This window comes from Myxocyprinus asiaticus, chromosome 34 (assembly GCF_019703515.2).
Source record: "Myxocyprinus asiaticus isolate MX2 ecotype Aquarium Trade chromosome 34, UBuf_Myxa_2, whole genome shotgun sequence".
NCBI classification, from domain to species: domain Eukaryota; kingdom Metazoa; phylum Chordata; class Actinopteri; order Cypriniformes; family Catostomidae; genus Myxocyprinus; species Myxocyprinus asiaticus.
Genome location: NC_059377.1, coordinates 4,103,917 through 4,123,982, shown reverse-complemented (window position 1 = coordinate 4,123,982; position 20,066 = coordinate 4,103,917). Strand labels below are relative to the sequence as shown.

The following is a 20,066-nucleotide window of genomic DNA, read 5'->3' as shown; positions in this document are numbered from 1 at the left end:
TTAACCAGTTTTTGGTAATCTGTTCAAGCACTGTAATAAATAAATTTCATTCATCAAAAATAACTGATATTAAATTAGGCATACCATTATATCTGATTTTGTTCATACTGCCCACCCCTATACAAAGTAATTTCCAAATGAATTTTGAGAGGAGACACTGAATTGGCATATATTGTGTGTAATATATTTTGATCCTGACCTGCGTCCTGTAGCAAGCTCTGGTCAGTGCGCAGCTGAACTCCTCTCAGCAGACCCAACAGCTCAGAGCGAATATTAGACACCACCTCCCCCATCAGCCCCACCTCAGCGATACCCCTCCAGAAACTCAACGTCTCATCTGTAGGACAAACACACAGCATAATTGTCATGATCTCTCAGTTTTTATAATCATAAGCCGCTTTCACACATGAAGCCTGTTAAATTGCATTAAAATTGTTGGTTTACCTTTTACGTGTGCTATTTACACATACAACGGCTTTCTGTCTTTTATTGAATTGCTGCCATACACACACCATCACCAAAATGCCATTAAATGACATCTATGATGTAATTTGCCAGAAATTGTTTAAGCAGCTGTGCCGAAGAAGGCTAGTTATTATGACCTTTTCATGTCATTAATATGACTCAATATCTCATAATTATGGCTTTTTATCTAATAATTATGACTTTACCTCATAATTACAACTATCTTAAAATTATGATTTGGAATCTAATAATTATGACTTATAAATATGACTTTTTGATCTCATAATAATGACTTTTATGTCATGAAAATGACTGAATATTTTATAATTATGACTTTGAATGAAATAATTATGACTTTTTCTCTCATAAATATGACTTACCAATAGCACTTTTTTTTTCATGTGGTGGAAACGTGCTTTCATTTCAGCATTTGTCCAATGAAAAATTTCTTTCCACAACATAGATAATCAAAACATTCGACTCCCACGTCAGTCTTACAACTAAACTTTGTCAAGTTATTGCATCAGCTCTTTCAGAACTTTGTGATTGGCTCAAACGCTTTAAGAGCAGACTTATTATGTCAGAGACATTCAAACCATTAATCCTGCAGCTTTGTTCACGCATTATTATAGAACTTTTCAAAAAACATTTTTAGCTCTGATGTTTACCTGAGATGTCAGTTGAGTCTCTTTTCTCTGAGGTTTCTACAGTAGCCGCGCTCCACTCCACCGTACCCATCACATCTTCTGTCTTCTCCACCGCCACATTCACCAGACCTCCATTAGCCACAGAAACATGCCCTACACGTCACACACACACACACACACACACACACACACACACACACACACACACAATTAAACCATTAAAGCACAGGCAAAACATCTTCTGATAGCAAACTTCCAGTGTAGCTATACATGCATGCATGTGTGTGGGAGCACAAGATCCTTTTTTCAGACTTTTTTCAAACACTGACAATATGATTTTATTTTGTCAAATTAGTATTATTATTATTATTATTATTATTATTATTATGTATGCATGGATGTGTGTGTGTGTGTGTCTAACCCTGAGCTGTGGTGGGTGTGTTGACACCACTGCTGTCCGGTGGGAAGCGTGTGTTGTTGATGAGCAGGTCAAACTTAGTGCTGCGGCAGGTGTTTGTACAAAGTGTACTGTGCTGATAGAAATCCAGCTGACCTGAGTCCATCATCTTCCTACACAACACACACACATAAAAAACATTTCAGAGATTTATATGACTTATCCTCAGCTGAATAATATTTGTTTGTTTTTTTAAACTTAAAGGAGTCATATCATGAGAAACTGAGTTTAACTTGATCTTGAAGATAAAAGAGTTGGATATATAATGAAAACATACTGTAACTTTCATAACTCAAAACTGCCTCTCCAGGCCAAAAAGAGCATTCCTTAAAACGAATCTGCATAAATTACTCAGTTTAAACTTCCATAACTTAAATAAGCTGCTATTGATGGATAGGGCAGTGCAAACTATATTGGACCCAAAAGCAAACCAACAGCACAGGAGTAAACGAAGCAAAGCATTACTACGGAGACCTTAAGAAGGATGGGAGGGAATCTAGTTTTATGTTCCATCACAACAAGTTTTGTGTTCCCTTGCAATACCTTTATCTATCCCTTCAGAAAATTAACCATGGTTTTACTACAGTAACCAAAAACTAACCGTAATATTTGATAGTAATAATACAGGAAAACCAAAATTATGTTAATAATCATAATCACTTCGCCACCTGTAGTAAAACAAAAAATGGTTACTACAGTTTTACTATAGTACCACCATGGTTAATGTGTGGTGCAAGTACCACAAACGATGGTTAAACCATGGCTTTTAAAACCACAAAAAAAAAAAAAAAATGCCCTTACAAAAATTAACCATGGTTTAACAATAGTAAACTATAACATGATTGTAGTAACCTTTTTTTTTCTTCTTTTTTTTTCTTCTTTTTTTTTTGTAAGAACCGTCCCACAAATTAACCATGGTATTATTATTATTGAAATACTGTAGTACCCATGATGTTTTTTTTTTTGTTTTTTTTGTTTTTTTTTAAAGATTGTTTTTTTTTTATAACCATAGTTTGGTGTTCCTGTATTATTACTATGGTTTAAATTAATAGGTGCACATGGGGACAAAGATCTTATTTTTTGGAGAAATGTCTTCTGGTCTGATGAAACAAAAACTGAACTGTTTGGCCATAATGACCATCGTCATGTTTGGAGGAAAAAGGGTGAGGCTTGCAAGCCGAAGAACAACATCTTAACCGTGAAGATGGGGGTGGCCCCATCATGTTGTGGGGGTGCTTTGATGCAGGAGAGACTGGTGCACTTCACAAAATAGCTGGCATCATGAGGAAGGAAAATGATGTGGATATATTGAAGTAACATCTCAAGACATCAGCCAGGAAGTTAAAGCTCAGTCACAAATGGGTCTTCCAAATGGACAATGACCCCAAGCATACCTCCAAAGTTGTGGCAAAATGGCTTAAGGACAACAAAGTCAAGGTATTGGAGTGGCCATCACAAAGCCCAGACCTCAATCCGAAAAAGCATGTGCGAGCAAGGAGGCCTACAAAACTGACTCAGTTACACCAGTTCTGTCCGGAGGAATGGGCCTGTGGGCTTGTGGAAGGCTACCCAAAACGTTTGACCTAAGTTAAACAATTTAAAGGCAATGCTACCAAATACTAACAAAGTGTATGTAAACTTCTGACCCACTGGGAATGTGATGAAAGAAATAAAAGCTGAAATAAATCATTTTCTCTACTATTATTCTGACATTTCACATTCTTAAAATAAAGTAGTGATCCTAACTGACCTAAGACAAAGAATGTTTTCTATGATTAAATGTCAGGAATTGTGAAAAACTGAGTTTAAATGTATTTGGCTAAGGTGTATGTAAACTTCTGACTTCAACTGCAACTCAAACCTATTGCAAGGGAACGCGAAACATATTGGTAATGACTGTAACCCTAGTTCCCAGAAAGGAGGGAACAAGACGCTGCATCAGTAGCTGACACTATGCGAAACTAATCCCAGGAGTAACAATCTTTGAAGCCCTTTAAAATCATGCCAATCTATTGGCAGATAGCGTTTGACGCTCCGGCCCTGATTGGCGTATCATCGCAGGCATATAAACTGGAGCAAAACAGCATTTCATCAGGATTTTTCAGCTGAAGGGAAGACAGCGCATCTCTCGGTTGCTTAACAGCAAGAAATCAGTTGTGCGGCGAGCCTACGCAACATCATGTTCCCTCCTTTCAGGGAACCAGGGTAACAGTCGTAACCAGCTGTTCCCTTTCAAATCTGTCACTTCAATGCTGAAGCATTTAAACAAAACAACCATTTAAGTCGGGGCACAAGCTGAAAAATCGGTTAATAGCTAATGATTAATAACTGCAATAATCACTGAATAGTCGAATAATTGTTCTAATAATTGTTAGATTAAAAGATTATCAAAATAATCGTTAGTTGCAGCCCTACTACTGATTCACATGCACAAGGCAATGCCTACTAGCTATTAAGGTAGTTGAAAAATGTTGAACAATACGAAGGAAAAGAGAGAAATTCAATAACCATGCATGGTTAGAAAATATAACAATGACACTAGCCATACTGTGTACAAAAACACTGTACAGAATTTCCTATCAACACCGCAGTGGGGAAATTAAATCAGAGCGGTCTGACCGATAAAATGAAGTAATGCCACTAGCCAACAGGGTAGTAGAACATTAAAACATGCCCTCACAGGAGTCACGTGATGGCATGCGAGGTTCGGATGTGTGAACGGCGAGCTCTGCGCACTTTGCTAGTTTTAACACTATTATTGTCGTAAACCGGTGAGATTATGTAAAGACAATATGTAAAAGAATTCAAAATCCTCGGGCTCTGGAGTCATTAAAAGATACTTACGTGCTCAAGCTGATGCCCCTGACAAGGCCACGAACCAGGGAGTAGATTTGGCCGGAGAAGTGCGGGAAATTCGCTGAGAATTGTTGAACTTGTCAGCAATGCTGACAAAGGTCGTTGCTGACTTGGAGGATCTTGCTGTAATACGTCAATCGATCGCTGCCATGGAGATTAAATTCACTGAGGTGGTTACAAGAGTGGGGGACGTCGAGAAACGGATCGATTATCTGAAGTCATCGGAGAGGGAATTAACAGCTAATATGCTAGAGACCAGGGTTTGGAGCGCGTCTGGGAGAAGTTGGAGGATATGGAGAATCGTAGACGGCGGAATAACGTCCGTATTGTTGGAATTCCTGAGAATTTGGTGGAATTCCTGGACGGGCTCCTTCCGAGTCTGCTCGACATAAGGAAGGAAGGCTTTCTTGGAAAAACCACAGCATTTTCTTGTTCCCAGACTTTGCGAATTCGACAAGAAAGAAATGTGATTGATTCAAGGAATGCAAGAAACTCTTACATTAACGGAAGATCACTTTTGCACTGATGTTCCCGGCCAAATTGAGAATAGATGATAAGGATGGCCATAAAATATTCACATGTCCCCAGCAAGCATTGTCCTTCATAAAGTCAATGAAGTGAGTAAGTTATTTTGTGGTACTCATGTTGCAGCCGAATGGGCCTGAATCACTGAACATTCACTTGACTGTTCGAGGAACTGAGCGCCTTTTTTGTTTCTTTTTGTGCTGGTTCCGCCTAGCGGCTGGAGTTTGTTTTGTGGAATAACACTCCTTCAGGACAGTGTTTATGGATGAATTTCTTGCAAAACACTGGAGTGATTAGGTCATTTGTTGTGCTCATGTAGCAGTTGAATGGGTCGTCTCACTGAACATTCGTTTGACTGTCCGAGGAAAATGAGAGGTTTTATTTATTTATTTTTTTGTGCTGGTTCCGCTAGTGGCTGGAGTTTGTTTTGTGGAGGAACACACCTTCGGGACAGTTATGTGGATGAATCTACACGTTCTTTGTGTTTATTCCGCCTAATGGCTGGAGTTTGCTTTATAGATTATTTTTGTTGTGTAATTCTGTCTCACAAAATTTGTATTGAAACACCGGACTTGAGCATTCTGACGGCAAAAGTGTTGCGGGGGCTCTCGTAGGCATACGTGGACTGTTTGAGTTTAGAGGGGTGGACGCCAGTTGGCGCTGTCGTGTGCACCTTTTTCTTTTTTCTGTTTGTTTGGTTCTGGGGGAGGTTTGGGGTTTGATTGTTGCTCTAATATTGGAATGTGGTCTTTATAATTTAGTTTTTGACACACAATCTATTTTTTCTCATATGTCAAATGTTAATATGAGTGGACTGTCTCTCTCCACGTGGAATGTGAATGGGTTGGGGCACCCCATAAAAAGAAGGAAGGTTATTTCTCTTCTTAAGTGATTTTTTTCTTCAAGAAATGCATCTTTCCCTGCAGGAAGCTGAAAAATTTGGGAAGATATGGGGTGGACATGTTTTCTTTAGTGCTGGCACAAGTAAGAGCAGGGGAGTCATTACGCTGATAAGTAAGCATCTACAATTCCAATTTCTCAAACAGATTAAAGATAAATTAGGAACAGTCATTATTGTTTTAGCAGAAATTCAGGGGCAAAGTCTTATTTTGGCTAATATTTACGCACCTAATGTTGATGATCAGGGCTTTTTATAGATCTTGAAGGGATGCTGCAAGCCGCTGGCACCCCTCTTGATATTAATATTGGGAGGAGACTTTAATCTTTTGATGGACTCAGTCCTTGATCATAGTGAAGCAAAAGTGTGCAAGCCCACTAGAGCAACACTGATGCTTCACAGGATGTGTAAAAATCTTGGTCTTACAGATATTTGGAGACTTTTGAACCCATCTGGTAGGGACTATATTTTTTTTTTCCATCAGTCCATAAGATTTACTCTCATTTCATCTGTTGTTGATTGCTTAATTGGAAACATTTTAGTCTCAGATCACGCCCTGGTGAGTTTAGATGTGCTGCCACATACAGAGAAAAAGAAATCATATAGTTGGCGCTTTATGTATCCCTTTTGCAAAATCCTGAATTCCAACAAATGCTAAAGGCTGGAATCAGTGTTTATATGGAGACCAACTGGTCCTCAGTATCCTCTGTGGGCATGGCTTGGGAGGCACTTAAGGCGGTTCTTAGGGGCCAGATTATACAGTATGCCTCATTTACCAAAAAATCCAAAGCACAAGAACTCGTGGAATTGAAATGGAATATTAAAAGTGCCGAAGCAGAGCTGACGCTCCGAATGTTGTCTAATGGCCTCAGAGAATTGACCCGATTGAAATACAGATTTAATACTATTTTATTGTGGAAGGTGGAGTTTTGGCTATTCAGGGCAAGACAGTCATACTTTGAGTCGGGGGACAAAGCAGGGAATATATATGCTTTTGGCTAGATATATAAAACAGAGAGTCTTTTTCTACCACTCCCTCAGTGAAATCTGCTGGTAGTGAAATATTTACAGTTGTGCTCAAACGTCTGCATACCCTTGGAGAATTGGTAATATATGTACCATTTTTAAAGAAAACATCAGTGAGCAGGAAAAACAAATTTCTTTTATTTCTTATGGGATTCATATTCAACTGTAGGTTATAACAGAATGGCACAATAATAAAACAAAACATGGCATCGTCGGAGGTGAGCTTCCCTCCCTCCAGGACATATACACCAGGCAGTGTGTGAAAAAAGCTCGGAGGATCATCAGAGACTCCAGCCACCTGAGCCATGGGCTGCTCTCACTGCTACCACCAGGCAGGCGGTATCACAGCATCAGCACCCACACCAGCCGACTTCATGACAGCTTCTTCCCCCAAGCAATCAGACTTTTGAACTCTTGATCTCTCACGATCAATATACATCAGCACTGCACTTTATTAATCTTGTTATCTCACACTGGACTGTAATAAATTATATTATCTTAACAACACACTGGCAACTGACTATCAACCGACAGCCTGAATGTCAATACAGTACAATACAACCTACTGTACATTTTATATATACTATATATACTATTTTTTTTATTGTATAATGTGTATTCTATATTGTGTGTATTGTATAGTATACATTGTATGTTATTATTTGTATATTGTGTTGTGTGTAATTATGTGTATATTAGATTTTAAATTGTGTTTTTTTTTTTTTTTTATGTTTATTGTAGATTGGTATATATCTCATCACTGTCACGACTGTTGCGTCGTGCGCGTGGTTAATGCGCACGTTTTTCTGTTTGTTTGGTTCTGGGTGAAGTTCGGGGTTTGAATGTTGTACAGAGGTGATTACTGCTTTTGGAAAAGGTCACGTGGCATCAGTGTATTACTCCCTGCTAATTCAGAGTCTGGGGGTCGAAGCTTTAACTTCCATCAAGAGATTATGGGAGAAAGATTTAAACTTGGTATTGGAGGAGGGAGTGTCTGCTAGGATTCAAAAAACGTCAAGTCTGCATCTAGAGATGCAAGGGTGCGCATTATGCAATTCAAGATTTTACATAGATTCTATTTGACCCCCTGTAGATTGTATAGGCTTGGTCTTAAAGACACACCCACCTGCTGGCAATGCCAATCAGAAGATGGAGACACAACCAATGTTTATTGGGGGGGTGTTAAGATCCAAGAATTTTGGTTGAAGGTTCAGAGTTTTATGTTTGACATTTTGGGCACTCAAATTTTACTTTGCCCCAGACTCTGTATTTTGGGTGATGGGGCGAAACAGAATTTCATCAGGATTTTTCAGCTAAATATGACCAATGACCATGACCAATATCATGATTGGCAGGCAAATTATTTTAAGGGGATGGAAGTCGGATGGAGCGCCCTCGTTTCCGGAGTGGTGTGCGGAGATGGGGAGGGTGGCAGCTTTCGAAGAAGTGGCAAGTAGAAGGCTGGGGTTTGGGGACTTGTTTGTTAGGAAGTGGGGCAGTTATTTGGTGTTTTTGGGGGACTCTCGGGGAGGGGATGTGGAGAGAGAAGTTTAGATTAATTATGTATGTTTATTTTATATATATATATATATATATATATATATATATATGTGTGTGTGTGTGTGTGTGTATTATGATTTGTGACCACAGCGGTGTTCACTGTGGAGGGAAATTAGTGGGGGTTAAATGTTGATTCGATGTGTATGTGTTGTGTTTTTCTCTGTTGTGTATTTTTGAATCAATCAAAACTGTTAATTGGAAAAGCCAAAAAAAAAAAAAGAATGCTTGCCTTGCCCAAAAGGAGGTTTCCTGCTGGGACGAGGGCCTGAGAGCACAATTTTCACCTCGGCAAGATGTGCTTGTACGCTTGCGACTGCCTCTTAGCTGCTTGTAACCGTAAACACAAGATTGCAATGGTGTGCAGCGTAGATCCAGCCTGACCTGCCACTGCGTAGGCCTTGTCTACAAGCGAGGACGTAAGCCAACAAGGCTTGGATGGATGCGCTGGCCTGGCTTTCGTCACAGGCAAACTCAAGGGGTGAAGACGCTTGTAATGGAGTTGGGGAGGCATGCAAGGCTTGTGCCGGCGAAAAAATCCTAAAATTATTCACACTCTACATCCTGGCCACGCACTCCTCTCTCATTCTATTTCATTCTATTACAAGGGAATGAAAAACACCATGAGGGAACAAAACTACTGTGAGTCTAAGTTAAAAAAAAAATTGAGAGGGAACGCAAAACATTTTAAGGGAACAAAACTTTTCGTGAGGGAACACAATGTATTGTGATGAAATGGAAAATGTATTGCAAGGGACCAAAACACTGTGAGGGAACCAAATTTTGTGAGGGAACGCAAACTAATGCGAGGGAATGCAATCTATTCAAATGCTAAACGTTTTGTGAACGAACACAAAACTATAGCAAGGGAATGCAAAACACTATAAGGGAACAAAACTTTTATGAGGGAAGACAAACTATTACAAGGGAGTGCAACATTTATTATGAGGAAACACAAACTTTTGCAAGGGAATGCAAAACTTGTGACGGACCATAAGACTATTGCGTTGGAATGCTAAACACTGTAAGGGAACAAAACGTTTTGTGAGGGAATGCAATCTATTGCGAGGAAATGCAAAACACTGTGAAGGAACAAAACGTTTTGTGAGGGAAAACTATTTGCAAGGAAATGCAAAACTTATTGTGAGGGAATGCAAAAATATTACAAGGGAATGCAAACTATTGTGATGGAATGCAAAACTTTTGCGAAGGAATGCAAAACTTATTGTGAGGGAACATAAATCTATTGCAACGGAATGCAAAACTATTTCAGAATATTAATTCTCTCTCTATCCTCTAAGGCAGTGTTTCTCAACTGGTGGGTCGTGACCCAAAAGTGGGTCGCAGGTCTATTCGAACTGGGTCGCAGACAGCAGGGAAAGAACAATGCTATGGTTCTCCTATTTTCCGGCAGCCGCCCAAGGAATAGAGATTATTTAATGATAATATAATGTTTAATGAAGAGATTTAATGATAATGTCGCATTCAGCTAAAGGCTTCTCATCTGCACTGCGATATTTTCACGGTGCGATTAAAGCTTTCACACGAGTGTAACAGTACCAGCTCGTACTAATGATCTGCTCTGCTCTCTGACATGCGCGTGCAACAACCGGGCCTTCCCTCGATATTGCGGCACGCAGACCTCAAAACATTACAGAGGAAGTCAAGTCAAATCCATCAAACAGGCAGCCCCGACATGCCAAACAGCACTGATGAGGAAAAGAGCAACACTGTGCTATGTGCTAAAAAAAAAAATGTCATTAAACATCATTGCCTTTACAAAGTTTCAAGATTTTTTGTTTGTTGACATAAACAAGAAAACTAATGTCACTTGATGCATGCCCTTATACTTGAAAAACATTAACAAAACTATGCAAGGTAAAAGGAAATGCGACCCAGGATATATTAAATACAGGTTATGTTTTTACTATAGTGGGTCGCCACTTGACTTCCGATGTAAAATCTGGGTCCTGAAGCAAAACCAGTTAAGAACTACTGATCTAAGGGGCTCTGTAGTTTACATAGATGTTTTACAGGCATAACAGCAATCATAGAAGCAGTCATAAAAATTAAATATGACTGAAGTCAACCTCAGGAGAATTTGTTTTTATGATTAATAAATGTATGATATGACCTCTTTAAAAGCATAACTTGGTAAAATCCATCATTGGTCTCTAGACCCAGAATGCTATTTACCTGATCATAACCCCTCCCATTCTGATTGCACGCTTCCAGTCCTTCAATGTGGCTTTACCAGACATGTGTACAAACTGCTTTGGACTGATCAACTGATCCTCATACTGAAAAGACAGTGAGACAGAGAATGCCAGATTAAACACAATTGCAACTGTTATCTATAGCGTTAAGCTCTCATACCCCTCAAATTCACCAACCTTAACACATTTGACATTGATTCCAGGGCAGACAAACTTCTTGAATAGAAGAATGGCTTTACTCTCGCCGCATGTAATGGGATAACCAAGCTCCAAATCCTCGCCTTCAGTAGACGCCTCTTCTGAAAATAACAGACACACCCATCAACAAAATTTTACTTTGTAAATACTGCATAAGGTTAGCGAGAGGAACTGAATCATAATCCACTGCTTGATGAGCGCTGATAAATTTGAGCAGACGGACCTTACAGCATTTACATTTCTAAAGCATGACTGCAAAGAAACTACAGTTAGATTACTGTCTCATACTTACGATGAGAATTAAAGACAGCGTAAACTAGGTTGTCACATTATTTGAGGAAAATGTGAGTGAAGTTCGCCACCACAATGTTAGGGTGTTCTGGACAGTTGCTTAGTGGTTGCTGTGTTTTGTGTCCAGAGTGGTTTGAAGTGTGTTGCTATATGGTGTTCTGGGTAGTTGCTAGGAAGTTGCTAAGTTGTCCTGAGTGGTTTGTAACATATTCCTATGCAGTTGCTCAGGCGTCCTGAGTGTTTTTTAGAGCTTTGCTCTATGGTTGGCTAGAGTCACTGCTTCAATTTAAGTCTTTGGGATTTTTTCACCCAATTAATCATCAGCCAGGCAAAAATCGTAAGTCCAATTGCTCAGAAAAATATCACACCTCTCCTCAAAGGCTGCATGATTTCAGGTATCATTCAAGGGCATGTTTACCTTGTGTCTCCACTGCCACAACTGCAGCATCTGTCTCATTGCTTTCATCTGCAAGCCTACAAAAAACCATGTCATCAAAACATTTACTCACAAGATACTTTGACTTTTTAAGTCCTATTAAAGTGAATACATTTATCACATTAAACAATATGATGGTAAAGTATTATTATACGATCATATCTAACATGTCCATGCTGGGATGTGTTGATGCAATTTGTTGTCTAGTTTCAGCTGTGATGGGCTGCAGCTGCAGAATCACTTGAGTCTTGTTTTGTTCGTTAGGCTCAGCATCCTCTTCTTCAGTAGTCTTCATCACCACCATGTCCTCCACGGACACAATGACCTCTGTCTCTGCCATAGCCCGCTCTCTCCTCTCTCCTAATAATTTAAATTTAAAATAAATTTTTAGAAGTTAAGTATAACCCCAATTCCGAAAAAGTTGGGACAGTATGAAAATTGCTAATAAAAACAAAAATGATTGTAAATGATATTCACTCTTTGCTATATTGAAAGCACTACAACTAAACATTATATGATGTTTTACCTTGTGAATTTCATTGTTTTTTTGTTTTTTTAAATGTACAGTCATTTCAAATCAGATGATTACAACACGCTCCAAAAAGTTGAGACAATGTCAATTTAAAACTAATAACAATTTGCCGAGTTGACGATGTGAAACAGGAGATGTTAAACAGGTGAGGCAATCATGTCATAGTATATAAGGAGCCTCCAAAAAAAAAGCCTAGTCCTTCAAGAGCAAGGATCATTGGAGACTTGTCAATTTGCCAACAGATGCTTCAGCAAATAATCCAGCACTTTGAGAACAATGTTCCCCCAAGACAAATTGGAAGGTTTTGGGCATTTCACCCTCTAGATTGCACAATATAGTTAAAAGATTCAAGGAATCTGGTCAAATCTCGGTGCTTAAAGGGCAAGACAAATTTCACTCTCTTAAAAAATGGCATTCATCTGTAACAGATATCATGAACATGGCTTGGGATTACTTTAGTAACTTTTGTTAGTCAACACTGCATCCACAGATGCAAGTTAAGACTTTACTATATAAAGGAGAAGCCATACATCAACACTGTCCAGAAGCGCTGCCGACTTCTCTGGGCTTGGTCTCATCTTAGATGGAAAGTAGAACAGTGGAACTGTGTTTTTTGGTCCGACAAATCCACATTTCAAATCATTTTTGAAAAACACAGCTGTCGTGTTCTCCGGGCCAAAGAGGAAAAGGACCATCCAAGCTGTTCCAAAAGCTGTAGCGTCAGTTCCAAAAGCCAGTGTCTGTATGGGCCAGGGGTGTGTCAGTGCCCATGGCATGGGTAACTCACACATCTGTGAGGGCACCATTAATACAGACAGATATGTAAAAATTTTGGAGCAACATATACTGCCATCCAGCACGTCTTTTCCAGGGACATCCCTGCATTTTCCAGCAGGACCACTTCAAACCACATACTGCCCGGATTACAAGTGCATGGCTATTTGAGCAGAGAATATGGGTGCTGTTTCACAGGGGTAAACATTCGACTATCCCAACTTTATTGGAGTGCGTTGCAATCATCTGATTTGAAATTACTGTACATTTTCAAAAAACAAAACAAAACAAAAAAACAATGAAATTCACAAGGTAAAACATCATATAATGTTTAGTTGTATTGCTTTCAATATAGCAAAGGGTGAATATAAATTTACAAATCACTCCTTTTTGTTTTTATAGCATTTTTCATACTGTCCCAACTTTTTTGGAACTGGGGTTGTACTATAACAAAGAAAAACATGAATAACACTTCAGGCCTTTTCACACCAAGAAATATTCACCACAAAGATTTTGAATCGAAACACTGCATTCAAATGGACCTATTCATCCTTCTATTCAAATTGTCAAATGTCAGATTGTTTTTTTTTTTGTTTTTTTTTTTTTTTAAGAGAGTACTGCATCTGAACATTCTAACTAGGCCTATGTTTAAGTTCTGACAATATGCTTTCATATTTATTTATTTTTTTTATTTTTAATGATTTTTTTTAAATACAAAAAAGGTTTCCTTAACATTAATTATACTGAGTGAGAACTTATTATATCAATAAACATTAAACCACTCATTATATTTTAGGCAAAATGTTTTGTTTAATGTTCCAACAATAAACATAACATTTTTTCCATTTTTGATATTCTCGTTAACATTAAAGGATTAGTTCACCCAAAAATGAAAATTCAGTCTCTGTTTACTCACCACTGTTTATAACCCTATATGACTTTTTCTTTTTCTTAGCACAAAGGGAGAAATTGTGAAAAAAAAAAAAAAAATTGTGCTCAGTGATGTCATACAATGGCAGTTTATGGTGAATACAACTTCAAGCTTCAAAAGAACACAAAGGTATAATTCAGAAGTCTAATAAATAATTGTATGAGACTCATGATTGTTATGAAAGCATACGATAAGTTTTGGTGAGAAACAAACCGAAATCTAATGTATTATTTAATGAAAATGTTCACTGACCGTTGATCTCCTGTGTGCATTCATGATAGGGCACAAGAGCAACAGTTCATGCAGTGTCCTCGCGACATTGGGGCATTCAAGTGCAAACTAGTTTTGTCCACCAGAGCAATAGTCCGCCAGAGCGATAGTGACAACAGAACACAACACAGCTGCACACAATACAGAGAACAGAACTTACTTTACATGTCTGAAGATTTTGTAGTCGAAGTATTTATCTATGTCCAGCCTTATTTTGTTAAAAGTTTTTGGAGTTCACAGCGGACGGAGTTTCCCATGCGATGCCAAATATAGAAACAAGCGATCGATAGAATGTACCGTCGCTCGTCACTGCTGGTTAGGACAAAAACTCTGATTACCATAGAAAATATATAAGTTATCGCTATTTCTGCTTGATTTCCGAGTACTCCATTAAAAAAAATAAGGCTGGGCATAGAAATGCATCAATTATTCAACTACAAACTCTTCAGACATGTTTAGTAAGTTCTGTTCTCTGTTTTGTGTGCAGATGTGAACTGTGAAACGAGTTTTCGCATGAACGGCCCAATGTCGCGAGGGCGCTATGTGAACTGTTGCTCTCGTGCCCGATCATGAACGTGCACAGGAGATCAACGGTCAGTGAATATTTTTACTAAATAATACCATAGATTTTGTTTAGATTTTTTCTCACCAAACCTTATCGTATGCTTTCATAACAATCATGAGTCTCATGGAATAATTTATTAGACTTATGAATTATACTTTTGTGTTCTTTTGAGACTTGAAGATGTAGCAGGGGCGGACTGCGGACTGGCCGTTAGGGATGGGCGGATCGATACTGGTGTGGTATCAAGAACATTGATCCTCACATAAAAATATCAATTCTGAAGTTGTTTTTTTTAACAAGCGATCTTATTATTTAGATTACATGAATATTAATGCATCTCATAAGTTTCGAAGTGGGGAAAAAAGAATTATATGAGCGAATTGTTGCATGGCACTGGAACTATTTTTTCTTCTGCCCATCTTGACGTGGCAGAAATGCTAAAATACAATAGCAGTAGACAGTGCTCACCCTTTCAGTCATAGCGCTCATTCAAAGAGGGAGCGGTGCTTTCCTGAGATAATGACAGAAAAACAGCATCTGGAGTTATTCACACTAAGTAATGACAAACCTAGATGTGACGTATTATAATGGGCTTGTGTGACCATTTTTACAGGCTTATTTAAATTCAGAGGTGTTAAAACATTGATAGTGATCTTTAATCCTCGTTAATAAATGATACCCTTATGAAAACTACCCATGGATTTACTGTAGTAATATTGTTTTAACCATGACTAGTAACCACGACTGTAGTAACCATGTTTTTTTTGTTTTTTTTTGGTATTAACCAAGGTTTTGATACAATTAACCATGGTTTTACTACAGCATTAATGTAGTATCCATATGGTTCCTTGGTTTTAGTAATAGTAACCATATAATAATATCTATGGTTAATTTTGTGGTTTTAAATGTGGCTTATACTTACTAATTTTTAAAGGGTAAACAAAGCAGCCTAATAATTTTCTGCTTAGGCCTATAAATATATATAAAAATGCAAGTAATAATTTAAGTTACTAATTTTATCCAAAGAATTCGTAAAAATTCAATTTATTAGAGGTATCGGTATTGGTATCGATACCGACGATACTGGCCTAAAAGTACTTGGTATCGGATCGAAAAGAAAATAAGTGGTATAGCCCATCCCTACTGGCCGTCTGGAGCACCGGGCATTTTCCCGGTGAGCCACTGGGAAATTTGGGCCAGCCCGTCCTACAGGCGATATAGGCGGCCACCCTGGGCTCCAACATGCCTGCGCAGACCCTATTACAGAGTGAATATTCAAAAAACTCTGTAGGGTAAAGCCAATACAGTTCCTTTTATTTCGTAAAACTGAAATTACTTTTATTTTGAAATTACTAACATGTCATAACACATATCCATGTGTACACATTAACTCTGTACCTCGTGTGGACCTCAATATTTGATATACAAATCAAAATAATGGTGACAACGAAAGACAACATGTTAAATATGAGTTCTGAAAAATCACAAAATGACAAATAACTGCAAGTTACAACAAATACAATAACAGCTGCATATGTAAAATCTGCAAACAGTAAAGCTATGATTAGTACATATTCATTTGCATAATGTATTCATACTGCAGGGAGCTGAAGTGCAGCTTGCTGAATAATGCTCACGCTTGATAAAAATGCAGAAAATAAGTCATGAAAAATATTACTTTGTGGCTATTTGAGTCTTTGAGGCTTACTTTGTTTAAAGGATAGCAGAAACAGCGCTTGTCAAAGCATAGGACTTTTCACTTTTTCTCGTTAATAATCTGTGAAAGGAACTAAAACACTGACAATATAAAGACAAACTCACATTGACTGAAAATATGAGCAATTAATCTGCAAAATATCTGCAACGTTCTACACTTTAATAGGTATGTTTATTTTTTTTCATATATTTATATTTGTTTATACATGTACATATTCTAGCCAACTTTGTTTTCATTTATTTATTTTTTTAAATAAACATTTACACATAGTTATGTGAGTAATTGACATGAAATTTTAAGCACTGTCATCAGTGTCCTGCTGTGTGACACTTTCTTCATCTATTTTAAACAAAAAAAAATTATCTTGTATAACTATATATACATATACGTATAATAGATTATTATTATACTTGTTGTTTCCACAACCTCATATTATCTAAGACAATAGTTTATTTGCACTTCTAGAAAAAATTTGAAAGCTGACTTGTCACAGCACCTAAAATACACACTTTCCTTTGTACTTTCATGTACATTTTAACCTAATATCTGTATGTTGGGAAAAAAAGTTTTCTGACATGTTATTTGTCTGAGCTATAAAGTGCTTATTTTTAGTGCTTTCTCTAAAAAATCCACTCATCACATTTACAGTGGATTTATGTTTTAAAGTTATAACAATTTTTGCACTGGTGGGGCTCGTTGTCATGACTAGCAGTCAATAGAAATTATTATTATTTTTTTTTTTCAACACAAAAATTAGAAATTGAGCCGGAAAATTAAATCAATAAGCCGGTGCGTTATGATGTGGTGTGTTGCAGGCCGGATTTGGTGGGCCGCTCTGGGCCAGAAAGTCCAGGGCCACTTTTTAGTTCCAATCTACCCCTGAGAGCTAGTCACCATAAACTGCCATTTTATGACATCACTGAGCACAAAAAGGTCATATAGGGTTAAAACAACACAGGGGTGTGTAAACAATGACTGAATTTTCATTTTTGGGTGAACTAATCCTTTAATATTTTGGCCTATAAAAATTGTGCGTACGAAATCTCCTGATAGCGACTCTGTAATTGTGTTAGAAATTTGTCCTCCGCCACCAAGATTGAGGTGAGTAACCGCGCCACCATGAGGACCTACTAAGTAGTGGGAATTGGGCATTCCAAATTGGGAGAAAAGGGGATAAAAAAGATAAAGAAAAATACAAATATATTGTGTTAGAAATTCCCTGCCACAATTATGCCAATCACAGCAGATGCCCTTTTAAAACTCCTTCTTTCTCAACTGTACGACCCATTAAAAGGGTCAGGTATCTCAATAAGTGTAACTTATACAATGGAGCCCATACAACAATAAAAAACAGAGCAGTAGACCTCGTTAAACCATACAATTAATTCTAAAAGATTGAAAGTGTATGATTAGGACAGTCTACAACCAGTCATTATTCAAAGGTGGAAAATGTTCTAATATTAATTTAGATTTTTACCCAAAGAAAATGTTTAACAACCAGTGAATGCTAATTACTCTGAGATATAAAACTGATCTATGAGTAAAAATTAATGAAATTAGTTCAATTGAATCACTCACACTTGGTCTAGTTTTTCACATGTCACTATATTTAAACAAATGTGCAATTATGAAATAAAAATGTATGGATTGGTTCATATTAATGAATTATGCAGTGTGTGTACTGTTAAACATTAAACTTTTAATACACAAACAGTACCACAATTATTATTTGAACATGTACCATACCAATGCCATGGTATTCTTCTAATTATGAATACCATACATGAATATGCCGATCGTACAGTACCATGGTATAAATCAAAGTACCATCTGATACCATCATTGTTCAACCTCCACACCTTACAAACATTTACCATTGTAATCACGGTATGAACCAAAATAATATATTTACTCAAATAAAACTGTGGTAACTTGTTACCAGCCACCACTGACATCCAAGTATGAAATTAAACAAAATAACAAATATTCTAATACTTTTCAAAGACAATCCTAAGTCAATTTGTTAAGATTTCAAAGTAGAAACAATACATGTACCAACTATGCTATTTATGGTATGGTTACCATGGTGAATTTGATACTATTACTGTACCATCATACCATCACCACTAACAAAAACAACAACAACAAAAAAAAAAATAATCACCTTTCGAAGCACGGTTTCCGTCAAAATACCATAATTATTTTATTAAAATAGAGGCAACTTTATATTAGCCACCGATGACATCTAAATACAAAAAAAAAAATTAAACAAAATGACAAATATTCTTAAACCGTTTGAAGAAGATCCAATATTCATGATTTAACAGTTACCATGGTAGTTTGACAGAAAATGTATTTACCACTGTAAATTTGAAAGAACTCTGTTATGTTCAGTGGCTAATTAAGTTAGCATATTAGCTCTTCGTGATGCGCCATTTCATTTCACTCAGTTGTGCCTGTTTATGTGTTAGCGTGCTATGCTAACACAGCGTCATTTCACACTCTGATTGTTTTTATGAGACACTGCGTGTTTGCAAACATACGTCACATTCACAAACACCTCGCGCATCTCAACTAACTGATGAAAGTGTTCGGCGAGCCGGGCGGACTGTTTATAAATGACGCTCTGGCGTCGCGGTGTTCTGTTCTCATGACGTGAGCCCGTGCGGCGGGACGCACATAGACAAACGAGCAGACGCTTCTGCGCCACTCGAGGGGGGCTGCTGCTGCCGTCGACGCCCGAGCAACGGAAAATTCAAGCCGACGTGCGGGTGAAGTTGTCCGCGCCTCGGTTACGTTTAAGAAAATGAAAACGAGCTGGATCGGCCTTACCGTTTAGATCGCCGTCGGTGTCATCCTTACATAGTGAGAGGCTTTGAATGAACATGCGCAGTTTGTTGAGCTAGACTTCCTGCTGAAGCTCGTCCCTGGTCTAGCTGAAGCCATGAGAGACATGACTGCAACACACCAGCACTAAAAACTATCAAACACAGGGCCATGGGAAACCTTAAGTATTTTTAAATGGAGATTTCCAGGCTTGTAAAATTCACGGAAATGTGTAAAATCGTAAAAGTGCTGGAAATGTCTGTAGTGAGTGTTCTATAATTCTGCCCTGAAATATTTCAGCAGCTAAATATTACTCTTTGTGAATGCTTATACAGCTGTTTAAATATGTTGCTAACAGACTTTTTTTTTTTAATCTACTAATTCCAAATATTGGTACTTTGGAACTAGACGTATATTTGGACATACAAATGGAACTCTGCCCCAATCTCTATGAAATGATTCAACATAATCCCCCATTCAGTGATGTATGAACAACTGGAATGTTTTGGGGAAATTCATTGGTCGAAGGCTACCATGTAAACACGATATGGTACATGAATATGGTAATCTATGCCAAAACGTTTCAATATACAACAATCAGCCACAACATTAAAACCACCTGCCTAATATTGTGTATGTCCCCATCATGCCGCCAAAACTGCACCAACCCACAACTCAGAATAGCATTCTGAGTTTCTGTTCTTCTCACTGCAATTGTACAGAGCGGTTATCTGAGTTACCGTAGACTTTGTCAGTTCAAACCAGTCTGGCCATTCTTTGTTGGCCTCTCTCATCAACAAGGCATTTCCGTCCACAGAACTGCCCCTCACTGAATGTTTTTTGTTTTTGGCACCATTCTGAGTAAACTCTAGAGACTGT

General features: G+C 37.9%; 1 protein-coding gene and 1 non-coding gene across 3 annotated transcripts in view; both read right to left on the bottom strand.

Annotated features, from left to right (window-relative positions):
* Positions 1-19,317, bottom strand: part of LOC127425694 (glucocorticoid modulatory element-binding protein 1-like) — a 32,461-nt gene extending 13,144 nt beyond the window's left edge. The window contains exons 1-8 of one of the 2 annotated variants that reach the window (XM_051671922.1): positions 19,194-19,317; positions 11,740-11,932; positions 11,555-11,610; positions 10,825-10,946; positions 10,628-10,731; positions 1,534-1,682; positions 1,134-1,265; positions 200-337 (exon numbers count right to left, since the gene is read on the bottom strand). In XM_051671922.1, coding sequence (XP_051527882.1) covers positions 200-337; positions 1,134-1,265; positions 1,534-1,682; positions 10,628-10,731; positions 10,825-10,946; positions 11,555-11,610; positions 11,740-11,932; positions 19,194-19,248 — 949 coding nt within the window. In that variant the 5' untranslated portion in view covers positions 19,249-19,317. The remainder of the gene's footprint in view (positions 1-199; positions 338-1,133; positions 1,266-1,533; positions 1,683-10,627; positions 10,732-10,824; positions 10,947-11,554; positions 11,611-11,739; positions 11,933-19,193) is intronic. The other variant, XM_051671923.1, reaches the window with a different exon arrangement.
* LOC127425758 (U11 spliceosomal RNA) lies at positions 17,377-17,618 on the bottom strand. Its single transcript, XR_007894668.1, has one exon. It is a non-coding gene; the product is annotated as a U11 spliceosomal RNA (small nuclear RNA).
* Positions 19,318-20,066: the final 749 nt, after the last annotated feature.